The 14,242-nt window shown below is 32.1% G+C and overlaps 1 protein-coding gene across 1 annotated transcript; it reads left to right on the top strand.

Annotated features, from left to right (window-relative positions):
- Window positions 1-304: 304 nt before the first annotated feature.
- On the top strand, window positions 305-1,695 carry LOC125194818 (protein FAR1-RELATED SEQUENCE 5-like). Its single transcript, XM_048093036.1, has 2 exons — window positions 305-607; window positions 697-1,695. The coding sequence occupies exons 1-2, from the start codon at window positions 305-307 to the stop codon at window positions 1,693-1,695; spliced, it is 1,302 nt and encodes a 433-aa protein (XP_047948993.1).
- Window positions 1,696-14,242: the final 12,547 nt, after the last annotated feature.

Here is a 14,242-nt window from a genome sequence, read left to right as displayed (position 1 = left end):
ATAATGAATTAATAGTCTACTGGAATGAAGTGAGTGCATAATTATTTAGAATTCTTAGTTGAATGTAGTAAAACTCCGACAAGATGAAGTATTTACCAAACAGAATGAACTAACTTATAATTCATGTACTGCATAACATTTACTGAATCTTTTTGATGAATTGATTTAATGCAGGTACTGCATGATATTTGCACCGTTCACAGGAAAAGACAACCATGGAAGACCTGTAACATTTGGTGCAGGCTTATTATCTAAGGAAAATGCCGATTCTTTCTCATGGTTGTTTGAACGTTTTGTCAAATGCATGGGTTCTGCACCAAAATTGATCATTACTGATCAGGATTTGGGAATGAAGGTTGCTGTGGAAAGAGTCCTTGTTGATACAAGACATCGATGGTGCATGTGGCACATCATGTTTAAAGTTGTGGAAAAGTTACCAAAGAGTCAACTTGGCAATGAAGATTTGAAAAAGGAGTTAAATAGTTGTGTTTGGTCTGAGTTGATAGAGCCTGAAGAATTTGAAGAATCCTGGAATAATGTAATGGAAAAATATGGGCTTAAGGACAATGAGTGGTTTACCTCTATGTTTGACTCACGAAAATATTGGGTACGTATCCTCCTTTGGAAACATATTTTCTGTCTGCTGAAGTATATTAGCCAATAAATGAAGTATTTTTATTACTTGATGAACTACAGGTTCCTGCATATTTTAGGGATTTTCCAATGAGTTCACTGATAAAGACCACATCTATATCTGAATCTCAGAACATATTCTTCAAGAGGTACTCCAAGTCTCGATCTAATCTTGTTGAATTTCTTATGTATTACAACAATGCATTGGATGGTCAAAGGAGCAACAATAATAGGCTTGAATACTTGGATTTTAACACAATTCCAACTTTGAAAACAAATTCGGCTCTTGAGAAGCATGCATCAACAATTTACAGTGACAGTGGTTTCAAACTAATTCAGAGTGAGATTGAGGAAGCAGTCGATAATGTCACCATGGTGACAGTGTCAACCGTTGGTGAGAATGAGATTTATGTGTTGAATGATAAGTTCTCAAAGAACTGGACAGTTTCATACTCAATTTCTTGTGATTCATATGCATGTGGTTGTAAGATGTTTGAGAGGCTTGGGCTCGTTTGCAGTCACATATTTTGGATCTTGAGAAACAAAAAATTGAAGTTAGTCCCTGATGAGTTACATGGAGGACGCTGGTTGAAGTCTAAATTTGTCAAGCCTGTGCATTTTGGTTTTGATGATAATATTGAGTCATTTATTGCTGTGGATGAGACGAAGCAGGAATACAGGGATATGCATGCAGATTTTTATGATATCGCACGGCTTATAGAGGGAGATGGTGATAAAATTCGTGCATTTAGACATATTATGGCTGAAGGGAAAAAAGAAGTACTTGGTGAGGGAAATGTATTGTCTATAAGTGAAAAGAGACAGATGATTGAGAATTTTTATGGCTCAGAAGTCCCTAGTGAAATAGAAGTTCATCCACCTGATGTTGTCAGCACCAAGGGTTCTGGTCGACGTCTTTCACGACTTGAGAAAGAAATAAGAGAGTTGTCGAAGCCTGGAAGGAAATGTGGAAAATGTGGCGAGATTGGTCAGCATGATTCAAGGAATTGTGACAAGATACAGGAGTTGAAGAAGAAGAAAAAGAGGAAACAACAATGTTGATGCTTGTTGTTCTGTTCTCTAACAGTAGTTCTGTTTTGTTGTTTATTACTTCAGTGGAATATGTTTTGTTCTTCATTTTTTAAGTTCAGTACTTCAGACCCGTAGTTTCTTATTTCATTTATAATTTGAATTTGAATTAGTTTAAACTTTTTATGAAAACAGATCATTAGCTTATTAATTGATATGAGTTTATTATATCATTAAATAGAATATTTAGTTCATTTATATGTGCAAATAACACAACAGTTAAATAGATACTTCATAATAAAAGTCTGATACTTCATTATTATAGATTTCCACTTCATTATTATAATTTTTTACTTCATTCTACAAATTAACTACCCAATGAATTAAATCTATTATCCAATGCGACATTTAAATCTAATATAGAACAAAATTAATAAGCGAAGTACTTTAGTTTGAATTGCTCAAAACAGATTTATGTATATTTCAAAACTTAATCTGCAAAAATCTTCATTTGTATGAGCAAATAACACAGCAGTTAAATTTAAACCATAAACCCATACAACGCAGTAAATAGATACTTCATAATAAAAGTCTGATACTTCATTATTATAGATTTCCACTTCATTATTATAATTTATTACTTCATTCTACAAATTAACTACCCAATGAACTATATCTATTATCCAATGCGACATTTAAATCTAATATAGAACAAAATTAATAAGCGAAGTACTTTATTTTGAATTGCTCAAAACAGATCAATGTATATATCAAAACTTAATCTGCTAAAATCTTCATTTTTTCTTTAAATATGCTGCAATCATTTTCTCAACATCTATTACATGGCTATTGCTTTCCTCTTTATAGTATGCTGCGGTAACTTGTTTGTTGTTGAAGCTTGTATGGCTGTTATTTGCTAACATCAATGCTGAGCAATACTTGGCCCTCAAGCTCTGGAGAACACCTGAACTTGATTTTTTTAAACCACAGTTCCAACAACCTTCGCGCTCACCCTTGTATGTTTCCATGTGGCGCATTAGAAATACTCCACAGTCTTCAACATTTTCAGAAGTTCTCCATGGCATTTTGAATCTCTGTATTTCAGCATTGGATATTGTCTTGCACTGTTTGTGAAGACCAATGTTGGTGAGGAAGTGACAAAAATATGATCTCTGCATGGATAATAAAATATATGTTATTTTTAGTTGTGTATCATATGTAAGTGTAATAAAATTAAATCATATGTGAAGAATACAAACCAGCGTCTCTGGAATGTCACTATAATTGGTTGTGAGATCATTGTCGTCGCCATTTTCAGAGTTATCTAGTACAACAATTCCATTTCTTTTGAAGCAAAAGCAAATACCATAATAATGCTCATTCGCACATATGGGGAAAAAGACCTATGTAATGAAGTAAAAGATCACACGAATGAAGTAAAAAACTGGGAGAATGAAGTATTGTTAAATATCTGAAGAATATGAAACAACACAGCAGCTGAGTTTATTCCTAAAACCCTAAACCCATACAAAACAGTAAATAGATAGTTCATATTTAGAGTCTATTACTTCACTATTAAGTTTTATTACTTCATTTTGGCAATTAACTACTTCATAGGTTTATACAGTATAGCTTTAACTTCATTTTTTCAAATTACTACTTCATAAAAAATTAAGATACTTCAGAATGATGCTTGTACCGTGTCCACATGTTCCCATTTGAAATTCGGTATTTCCTTCACCTCTCTGTCCAAGTTGCTGTAGAAGTTTGCAATGATTTTGCTGACATCCATGTTTTGAGGCTTTGTAACAATCGTATACAACTGTATATTAACATAGTTAGGATTTTCACAACAATTAATATTATTTAATTTAAATAATATGTACTTACACATGGATAAGTGGTGAAAAATAGTCGCCTTGATGAGTTCAGTGATCGGAATTCTTCCATATTGTTGAGGTAGGAAGCCCATGCATCTATAACGCCAACCACAATTAATTTCCTAGGTATCAAGGAACACATTTCCATCTTTGTAACTTTTACAACGTCATCGTCATAAACAAGTTCAAGTCTGCATATTTTTTAATATATGTTAGAATTTCACATACTAGTAAAAATAATGCGATACACTATTAGAAAACAATTTAGAAATCATACTTTTCCGTTTTATGTGTTGTAAGAATCCAGTAATATGATTCTTTTTCATCTTTACTGAGCTTGTTTGTAATCTTAACTGGTCGTTCATTGAATGGAGATCTCAATGCATGAGACACAGTTTTCTCATTTCTAGTACGTACATCCATCCGTTCCTTCAAAGTTTTGATCTATTGTTTGCAATAAATAAATCAATTATTATAGCTTCATCATATTAAGAACAAACTTCAAATTATCTATGACTTTGCACAAGCTTACCTTGTTGGCGTTGTAAACAATGAGCTCAGTTGACACTGGCTTACCAACCAAACAACTTTCCATGAAATCATCATCCATGTCTATATCCTTATAAGCATTCAACACTGACTGAATTTCCGCATCCACATTAATATTCTACATAATGAACTAAATTGTAAATAAAATGAAGTACAAAGTATGCACTGCTGTTTGAGTATGACATTCATAAATTAGATTTGTACCTTGGTTCCATCATCTTTATGAAATCTCACATTGGATCTATGCTGATCAACACACGGTGTATTCAAATTCTGGTAGTGGTTCAGAAAATGATCCATTTCAGGGACAAGATACTTCATTATTTAAGATGTATACTTCTCAAATTGTTATTTTACCTTCTCCGTTAGATTAACTCTTAAGTTTTCCATAAGTCCAGCATCAACACTGAACTTTGATGGCTGTGTAACATCTACCATTTGTATACTAAGATCCTGGAAGTAGAATTACATAACAAAATACTTCATTAAATAAGATAGTTAATTCATAATGAACTGGATCTTCTACATAATGAACCAAATTATAAATATAATGAAGTAAAAAGTATTCAGTGCTTGTTAGATTTGACATTTGTTGTGTATAGTAGGGTGATAAAGATTTTTAATCATGTAATTTAGATTTATATAAAAAACAGTTCATACAGTATGACAGTTACTTCATCATACTGAAATATTACTTCAAACAGAGTTAATAAAATGCAAGGTAAAAAATAGTTCATTCAGTACGACAGTTACTTCATTATATTGAAATATTACTTCAAACAGAGTTAATAAAAGGTAAGGTAAAAAATAGTTCATTCAGTACGACAATTACTTCATAATACTGAAATATTACTTCAAATAGAGATAATAAAAGGCAAGGTAACACTGAACTTTGATGGCTGTGTAATATCTGCCATTTGTATACTAAGATTCTGGAAGTAGAATAACATAACAAAATACTTCATTAAATAAGATAGTTAATTCATAATGAACTGGATCTTCTACGTAATGAACCAAATTATTAATATAATGAAGTAAAAAGTATTCAGTGCTTGTTAGGTTTGACATTTGTAAACATGGATCAAACAAGTAAAGGGATCATGTCACATGGTTGTATGTTGTGTGTAGTAGGGTGATAAAGATTTTTAATCATGTAATTTAGATTTATACCTTGGTACCATCATCCTTTGGCTCATCATCTATATGCAATCTCACATTTGATCCATGTTGAACAACACATAATGTATTCAAATCCTGGTATTGATTTAGAAAATTATTTATTCCAAAGACAAACTATTTCATTGTTTGAGATGTATACTTTTGAAAATTCAGATTTTACCTTCTCCATTATATTAGCTTTTAAGTTATCCATAAGGCATGCGTCAACACTGAAGTTTGATGGCGATGTAACATCTGTCATTTGTACATTAAGACCCTGCCAGTAGTATTATATAAAAAATAGTTCATTCAGTATGACAGTTACTTCATCATACCGAAATATTACTTCAAACAGAGTTAATAAAGGGCAAGGTAAAAAATAGTTCATTCAGTACGATAATTACTTCATTATACTGAAATATTACTTCAAACAGACTTAATAAAAAGCAAGGTAAAATTTTACCTTATTCACATCATCTACGGGCATGAATTGTACAGCCTCGAAGATATAGTTCCCGGGATATATGTCCCTTGACGGTGTATTATCAACCTGTCAATTATAAACAACAATACAAACAAAACCCAATGAACAACTGTTCTCCATTGCCTAAATAGAACATGTTAGTTACAAAAACCATTTCATATTTTACAACAAAATAAGTTTAGTTCATCCCCAAATACAAAACAAAATAAGTCAGTTAGTTACATCCCATTGTTTATATGAATTACAACACAACAAAACAAAGTTCTCATACTACAACATCCAAGTTTTCAACCAAGAAGCCATTCATCCACTTACGTTCCTTCCTCCAACCTCAAATCCTAAATCAAACGAAGGACCTTCAGTTTCCCATCTTTTTCTTAGCTCTGCCACCTTCATTACTTTCTCAACTGCAGCGATAAATTCTGGATCATCAACGTCGTCATCTTGCATTGCTTGAGACATGTTTTGGATTTCAATGCCATCTTCTTCTTGTCCCATCTCTTGCACGCCCATCATTTTCAATGAGCATTTAGCTGCAACTTTAGAGCAGCCATCTTTCTTGACCTCTTCTGCCTCTTCTTCTATATTCTTCATAAGTTCACTTAGTGCATCAGCTGCAATTCCCATAACTTTGAAAAAGTGCTTTCTACGTTTTGCAGCAGCAGAGATATCACTTCCTTTTATGCAAGATGAGCTGGCAATGTCATGCTTTCCACCCAATTCAAACAGATTGCTTCTTTGGGGATTGAAAATACCCTCCTTAATGCCTCTTCCAAATGGCCCAGGCTCAAGCTCCATTTTCTGTCTTTTGTTTAGCAGTTTGCTTGTCCAGCCCTTGATTGTTGGGAATGTTCTTGTGACGAGCCGTGATTGAAGAACAATCCTATCAACATAACATGGCTACAAAATGAAACTTAGCATTAGTTCATCACTTCTAAATAATACTTCATATTTAAAACAGATTAATTCAAGGATATATATTTTAGTTACTTACCACCAGAAATGAAACTGGCCCAGTGAATGGTTTGCTCTTGTCTTTAGCCCAAACCTTGTGGGCATGAAGGAGAGAATCAATCACATAACCGCACCAATTATAATCTTTGACATTATCAATGTCATCGATTACCTCTTCAATCTGTGTTGTCAAGTATCCGTCTCCAGAGGGGTTAATCAAGATTGTGTCGAATAAAATCAAGAAAATCTTCCTGAACATTTCCCCACCTTCAACATCACTTAACATTTTTTCCATAAACATATCAGGATCCATATTTTTTCTAGCTCGGTTACAAGATTCAGCAATCTCGTTGATGAATTTGTCCAACTTTTGATGTCCATTCCTTTCAAATTTCAAATGACCATTTGGTAAACCAAGCGTGGCATGGACATCATCATCGCCGATATGTAGTATTCCTCGTTTGAACTTTACTCCGCATGTATCTATATCAAAATTATCTAGTATCTCATATGCAAGCTTTGCTGGAATAAAGGTCAAATTGAAATGAAGAAGACTCCCAAAACCCATATCTTCTACTGCCTTTTGTTGTTCCTCATTCAGAGATTTTATTGCTTCAACAAACTTTGTCGGACCTCTTTTAAGACACAGAACTCTGTCAGAAACTCCTGTGCCCTTATTTGCAGCAACTTTATCAACATTCTTTGACGCTTTCTTAGCATTCTTTACCATCTTTCTGTTTACATCTTCCCCAGTAGGTGAAGTATGTTCTTGCTCAGTTCCCCTTATCCTCTTCATACCTAACATATGTTTATAATTAATAATGATAATGATATAAAATGTATAAAAGTTAACATCATATTTGACACTAAATTGCATGACTGAATGAAGTAATAGCATGACTAAATGAAGTAATAAACTAATGTAATGAAGCAATCGCATGACTTAATGAAGTAAGTTAACATTATATTTCAATAAAATGTGATATTTACTTCATTACTGACTGTCATTTGGTTCATTATTTATTAAATATAGTTCATTACTACCGCTTAAGGTTTAACACTAAAATTTGTTGTATCATTAAGCTATTTCAATAACATGTCAAAAATTCTTCATAACATACTTAATTTAGTTCATATTTAGTGAATATAGTTCATTACTATCCAATAATGATGTCAAAAGAGATGCCAATAATGCACATTTTTAAATGCTCTTTCTGCACTACAATATAATCAATGTCGAGTAAAGAAATTCCAGATACAAGGAAGTGAAACACACACAAGGGTAGTAGATCATAGTTTATAACATCATATTTGAAAACACTTGTATAGTACCTCTGTTTTGAGGTTCTTCTACAGGCTGCTTGTCATGTCTTTTCTTTGTTCTCAATTCATCCATAACTTCATTAAAACATGTCAGTTTATCTATGTTAGTCACCTATATTATTATTTTTTATTGAATAATTAAAACTTGTTTACATATGCTGCAAATCTGATGCTTGTTTTGTTTTATCTAGATTTTGAGTAGTAGGCTGCTTTGAAGAGCTATTACCACCAGATAATTTCTTCATAGAAAACATTTCTGGAAAAAAAAAGAGCACTATAGTACTTCAATATGGTATTACACAATTCTATTATAGATTTATCAGTTAATTTAAATAGAACATCAAATGAGATATTAAATATGAAACAAAAATCCAACATTAATTTGATATACCTCTGTTTTTATCTCCTTCTGCTGTATGCTTGTCATGTTTTTTCTTTGTACGCAATTCATCATGGACTTCAAATTCTTCATTAGCAAGCTGTTTTGAAGTATTATCACCAACAACTACATTTTTCATATTCAACATTTCTGGAAAAAAAAAAGAGGACTATTTTAGTCAATGGATAAAATGACATGTTGTATTAAAACAAAATATAATGTGAGTTTATGAATTAAACCTTGTAGTTTTTCTGTTGGTGTAATACTCTTTTCTAGAGCCTTCAATTTCTTATCCTCTGCATATAGCACAGTTTGTATGAATGAAGTAATAAAGTGTATGAATGAAGTAACATGGAACATGAATGAAGTAATAAAGTGTATGAATGAAGTAACATGGAACATGAATGAAGTAATAAAGTGTATGAATGAAGTAATTGCCTAAGTAATTTGAGAGGATTTCCAAAGAAATACTCGCATTCTTCTTCTTTTGTAAGGATCTTTCACCTATACACAAGATTATAGAATAAATATACATATCATCAACAATTACAGATAGTTCTCAATGAACACTATGTTACTTCATTAAATACACAATTAACTTCATTATATAGCTTAGATTTCACTTTTTACTTTCTGGCACAGAATTATTTCTAAGCCTTTTACATGATAACTTCATTTAGTAGATAGATTACTTCATTATATCAATTTATTACTTCACCTTACCAATTTACTACTTCAACTAATAGAACATATAGTTCATTTAAATGTGCAAACAACAAAGTAGCTGAGTTTAATCCTAATACCCTAAACCCATTCAACACAGTAAATAGATAATTCATATTTAATGTCTATCACTTCATTACAAGCAAGTTTTACCTCCTATATAATGAATACATAATCAATGTTAACATGTCTTCCCAATTACAGATAGTTCACAAAGAATACTATGTTATTCATTAAATACACAATTAACTTCATTATATAACTTAGATTTCACTTTTTACTTTCTGGCACAGAATTATTTCTAAGCCTTTTAGATGATAACTTCATTTAGTAGATAGATTACTTCATTATATCAATTTATTACTTTATCTTTCCAATTTATTAAATGACATGTTGTATTAAATTAAAATATAATGTGAGTTTATGAATTAAACCTTTTAGTTTCTCTGTGGTTATAATACTCTGCTCTGGAGGCTTCAATTTATTGTCAGCTGTATATAGCACAGTCTCTATGTTCATTAATGTGTGCATTAACATGAATTAAGTAATTAGGTGTATGAATGAAGTACTTGCATATGAACATTGAGAGGATGTTTAAAGAAATTCTTGCATTCTTCTTCTTTTGAGACGAATTTTCACCTATACATAAGAATATAGAATAAATTTACAACATATAGTTCACTGAGAATACTATGTTACTTCATTTAATGTGATTTTCAATTTATATTACTTCATTAAAAACACAACTAACTTCATTATATTAATTTAATACTTCATAAAAAAGAATATGTAGTTTATTTTAATGTACAAACAACATATCGGTTAAAGATGTTACTTCATTATAATGTTTTGTTACTTCATTTTTAGTGTCATTTACTTCATTATAATGTTTTATTACTTCATTTTAGTAATAGATCATTTTAGCAAGAGATGGTACATGCTACAGTTGGATGTTGGAAAAACTAGATGCATCTCAACATACTCAGCCACACATTCTAAACAAGATAGTTTTTATATTAGGGCTTTAACTTCATTTTATCAAATTACTAGTTCATAACAAATATTTTTTACACCTTCTTCCTCAGGAATTTACTTCAGTATAAGGTTTTATTACTTCATTTACACGATAACATCAAAGATTCAGGATCAAAAGCATTTTAGGCAAAGTCAAATACAGAGCAAACCTTGACATAGATCAAAAGATTCAAGCAATTCACTCCAAACCCCCAACTGGTTCATGATCAAGAACAATGATAAGCAACAAAATCAAATAACAACAAGCTCAATCTCAGTTATAACCCATTCTTATTTCAAAAACATTAAACAATGCAACAGTTAATTTTTATTCTAAAATCCTAAACTCATTCAAGGAAGATTTACCTACAACAGTTAAGTTTAATCCTACATTCTCTGATGAAACTTCATGTTCGAATACTAATGAACAGATCCTCTATCAACAAGCATCCAACAGATCATGTGTTACCTCATTGTCATAATTTATTTTTCATTTTACCGATTTAATTCTAGGTTTTACCTTCTAGATCTGTAATTTTTTTTCCAGCAACTTCATCCGGCTTCCGATTTGACTTTTTGATTGCCTCTGATTTTGCCGGCTGCTTGCGTCTATATTTCAATACTATTTTGACAAAAATAAGAATCTAGGTTAGGAATTAGATGAATTAAATTAAGTGTAAGAAGTTTTCAAAGCTTCAAAGTGTATTACCTTCATCGGAAATATGGCCAGAACTCAACTGGCGTCCAGAAATTTCCGTAGAAGTTTTGCGAGTATCGACCATTTTGCTACTTAATCTAGCGATTAAATGTTGAACTTATAGTCGATTTCAGTGGTATTCTTCCGGCGACGATCGATGGAAGATGAAGATATGAAGATGAACTAAGTTTTGAGAGAAGTTTTTGAGAGAAGCTTTTGAGAGAAGTTTTGCCGGCGAAAAACGCGTGAGAGAGGAAGAGTAAATTTTTGAATTTTTACCCTAATTATGAAATTACAAAAATACCCCCGCATTGAAGTAAATTGAGTGTATAATGAAGTGCGAAAATTAACCTTTGATTATCTAATCTAATCCATCAAATTCAAGATCATGTGGTCAAGATTCGGTCTCTAGTTCGGTCTTTAAGAGTGGAATTGTGGTTAATAGGACTCTATATATATATATATGTTGAACTTGGTGTATCCTTACAATGGTGAGATTATATGATTTATTTTCTGTCTCCTTTATTCTCCTATTTATATTAAGTCACATATTGGGCCAGACATGGATCTATGGAAGGTTTTGGATATGGACTCCTCCAATTAGCTTTTTACTAATTAAATTGAACCCCAATTTTATATAAGCTTTTAATTGGAATATTACGAGCAGCCACTACAGAAGTAATATTGCACTCCCCATCCAAATCCGAAATTATAAGTGCTCCGGGTTTCCATTGCTTGATATTTATTTCCCGCGCTTAAGATAGAAACATCCATTAATTAAATATTGTCTGCTATAGACTTAATTAATTAATATCTTATTAATTCCAAGAGTGGACCCAACAAGAAATTCTTATTTATTATTTATAGAGTAATCAAACTCCAACTAGCTAGGTTCCGAATAATAAAACCTTATTTCAAGCTCCTCTTGAGGATGTTATCAAACAAGACTCACCTCGCGCACGATTCAACATAATAGCAATCCTAGCACCGCTAGATATTAATCACCACTACCAAATATACCAGGCTTATTGGGTTGCGAAAAACCCGCACCATTTGGTAAGTCAAGCAGTGCATAATCAATACCGTATGCTCAATGCTAACGTACATGGATTAAGAAACAATAATTTACAAGACCTCGTCTTTCAGTTGATAACATAAACACATGTCTCGTTGTTAGATCCAATTCAGTGCTATACCACACCAACGTCATCTTATTTCAGTAAGGCTTAGAAATAATCGGACTGACATTGCAACCTTTCACGATAGGTAGTCTAAGCCTATCTAGGTTGTGAAATTCTTTTTTTTTTTGTTCTGAACTGACTGTGTTACCTTTAAGTGAACGGCGCCCACAACCGGTCTATTAAAACAAAGACTTAGACTTTGTTAAGTTACTTATACATTTAAACATGTAATAAACATCCATTAAATGTAAAACATAACAACATTATTACAAAAATAATCTATTTATTCCTTTGGAAAATAAAATAAGAGTTTTAACAGTATTCAATCACCTGAAAGATGATTTCTAGTATACAAACTCTAACAAAAACTCAAACTTATCTATTTTCTTCACTATCTCTGTTCAAAATTAAATACTTCGTTCTTGTGTTTAGGCATTAATGTGTTCTTCAGATGATAAATATTTGGATCTGTTCTTTTAGGAACCATAAATAAATGAAGAATCCACAAACATCTGCTGATAAAAGAGGATAAGACATATAAACTTTGATATTTAAAAATGATTATTTCAAGTATTGAAGTTGAATACATAGGCTTAAATTAAGTGTTATGATATTTAAAAATTAGATGCACCTAATCATCCATATTTGCTGCCTCAGATTCAAATTTTTTTGTTATTCTAATTTTCTCAACATCTCTATTGTCCAGTACCATTTGTTATACATTCATATATTCCCTGCTTCATGTTAATGACTTACGAGATTATTTTGTGTTTCAAATTTTACAAATTTGATTCAAAACTTATGATAAAAACTATGGCCAAAAGATATGGCCAAAGCTCATCCCATGGAATGGAAAGGATTGAAGACTTGGGTATAGATTTACATTGTTAATTTGTTATTATTTGTTGTATATTAATTAGATATCATGAAAGTCTATTTTTTATGTTTTGACCTAAATATTTATTTTTTGTTGGTTGATGGATATTATTTATGTTTAAGATATTTTATGTTATTTTTCGGTTTTAAGGTTTTAGGCTTTTTAAAATTGCACAAAATTTTGGTATTTTGGTTTAGTTCGGGTTTTAAAGTTCGATGCTTTGATTAGGTGCTTTGATTTTTTATTAAAAAAAGGAAATAACTAAACTTAGTTGAGATATCCCAAAAAGAGCGGAAAAAGTGTTAAAATTGATAAGTTGAAAATATAGAGATACGATTGCAAAAAGTTAAAATATGAGTACTTGATAAATTCCAAAATTTATGATATAATCAATAAAATCAATACTGAAGTTCAGTCCGATACACTTGGTATGATGGAATGGAATGAGGGTGGAATGGAATGGAGGTTGGAATGGAATGGAGGTTGGAATGAAATGCCAATTTCCTGTGCATTTTCATCCATTCACTTATTCATTCCATCACACCAAGCAAATGAATAGAATGGAAGTAGGAATCACATTCCATTCTACTATTTCATTCCATCATACAAAGAAGCCCAAGAAGCCCCTTATGTGTCTGCAATATCCAAATAGCACAATATTGAGCATCCCTTGTTTCAATATTTTATTGTAAACACCGCATGAGTTGCATCACATTACCTAAAAAATAGGTGTAATAGTAATAAATAGGAGCATGATATTTATAGAATGCTAAAGGGATTTGTTTTGTGGATCCACTGGCTTGTTAAAAACATTTTTCTGGATCATTCACTCAAAGCACACAAATTCAACAACCCTAATGATCCAAGCATGCTATCAAACTACTTCTCGACAATGCAGTCTCTGTGAACCTCTCTATCTCCCTCACCCCTCAGAGAACACGCACAAAGGCATACAAAACAAACAACACCCCACAATATGCAAATGCAGAGACAACCCATTTGCACCAACAACCACTTTAAATCAATGGAGTCCAACAAAATGGGGCAGGTACAGGAAAAGTGGAAATCTGGTCCATTGAAAACGAAGCTGGTGGCAGAGATACTTACCGGAAATCTCTTCTATGTTGAGGTGGGAGAGAATGCCACTGTAGGTGACGGGTGACCTCAAGAAAGCAATTGGGAAACAAGAAAACCTACGTGGGGATCGCCTCATTCTGCTGCTCGATGCTGAGGAGCGTCACTCGTTGGATAAAGACGAAGCTTCCCTCAAAGATTGCAGGGTTGAAGATAGCTCCCATATTTACATCTTCTTTCGACCCCAGGACAACATTGCTGCTTCTCCTTCGACTCCAAAGGACTCG

Source organism: Salvia hispanica, chromosome 6, assembly GCF_023119035.1.
Source record: "Salvia hispanica cultivar TCC Black 2014 chromosome 6, UniMelb_Shisp_WGS_1.0, whole genome shotgun sequence".
NCBI lineage: Eukaryota > Viridiplantae > Streptophyta > Magnoliopsida > Lamiales > Lamiaceae > Salvia > Salvia hispanica.
The sequence above is the reverse complement of the archived record's forward strand: the minus strand, read 5'-3'. Positions and strand labels throughout refer to the sequence as shown.

What these genes read in the sequence shown, in the direction of transcription:
- LOC125194818 (XM_048093036.1), top strand. Translation starts at nt 305, where the DNA reads ATGGGTTCTGCACCAAAATTGATCATTACTGATCAGGATTTGGGAATG. An exon ending in TTGACTCACGAAAATATTGG is followed by an intron (nt 608 to 696) that starts GTACGTATCCTC and finishes GATGAACTACAG; the next exon opens with GTTCCTGCATATTTTAGGGA.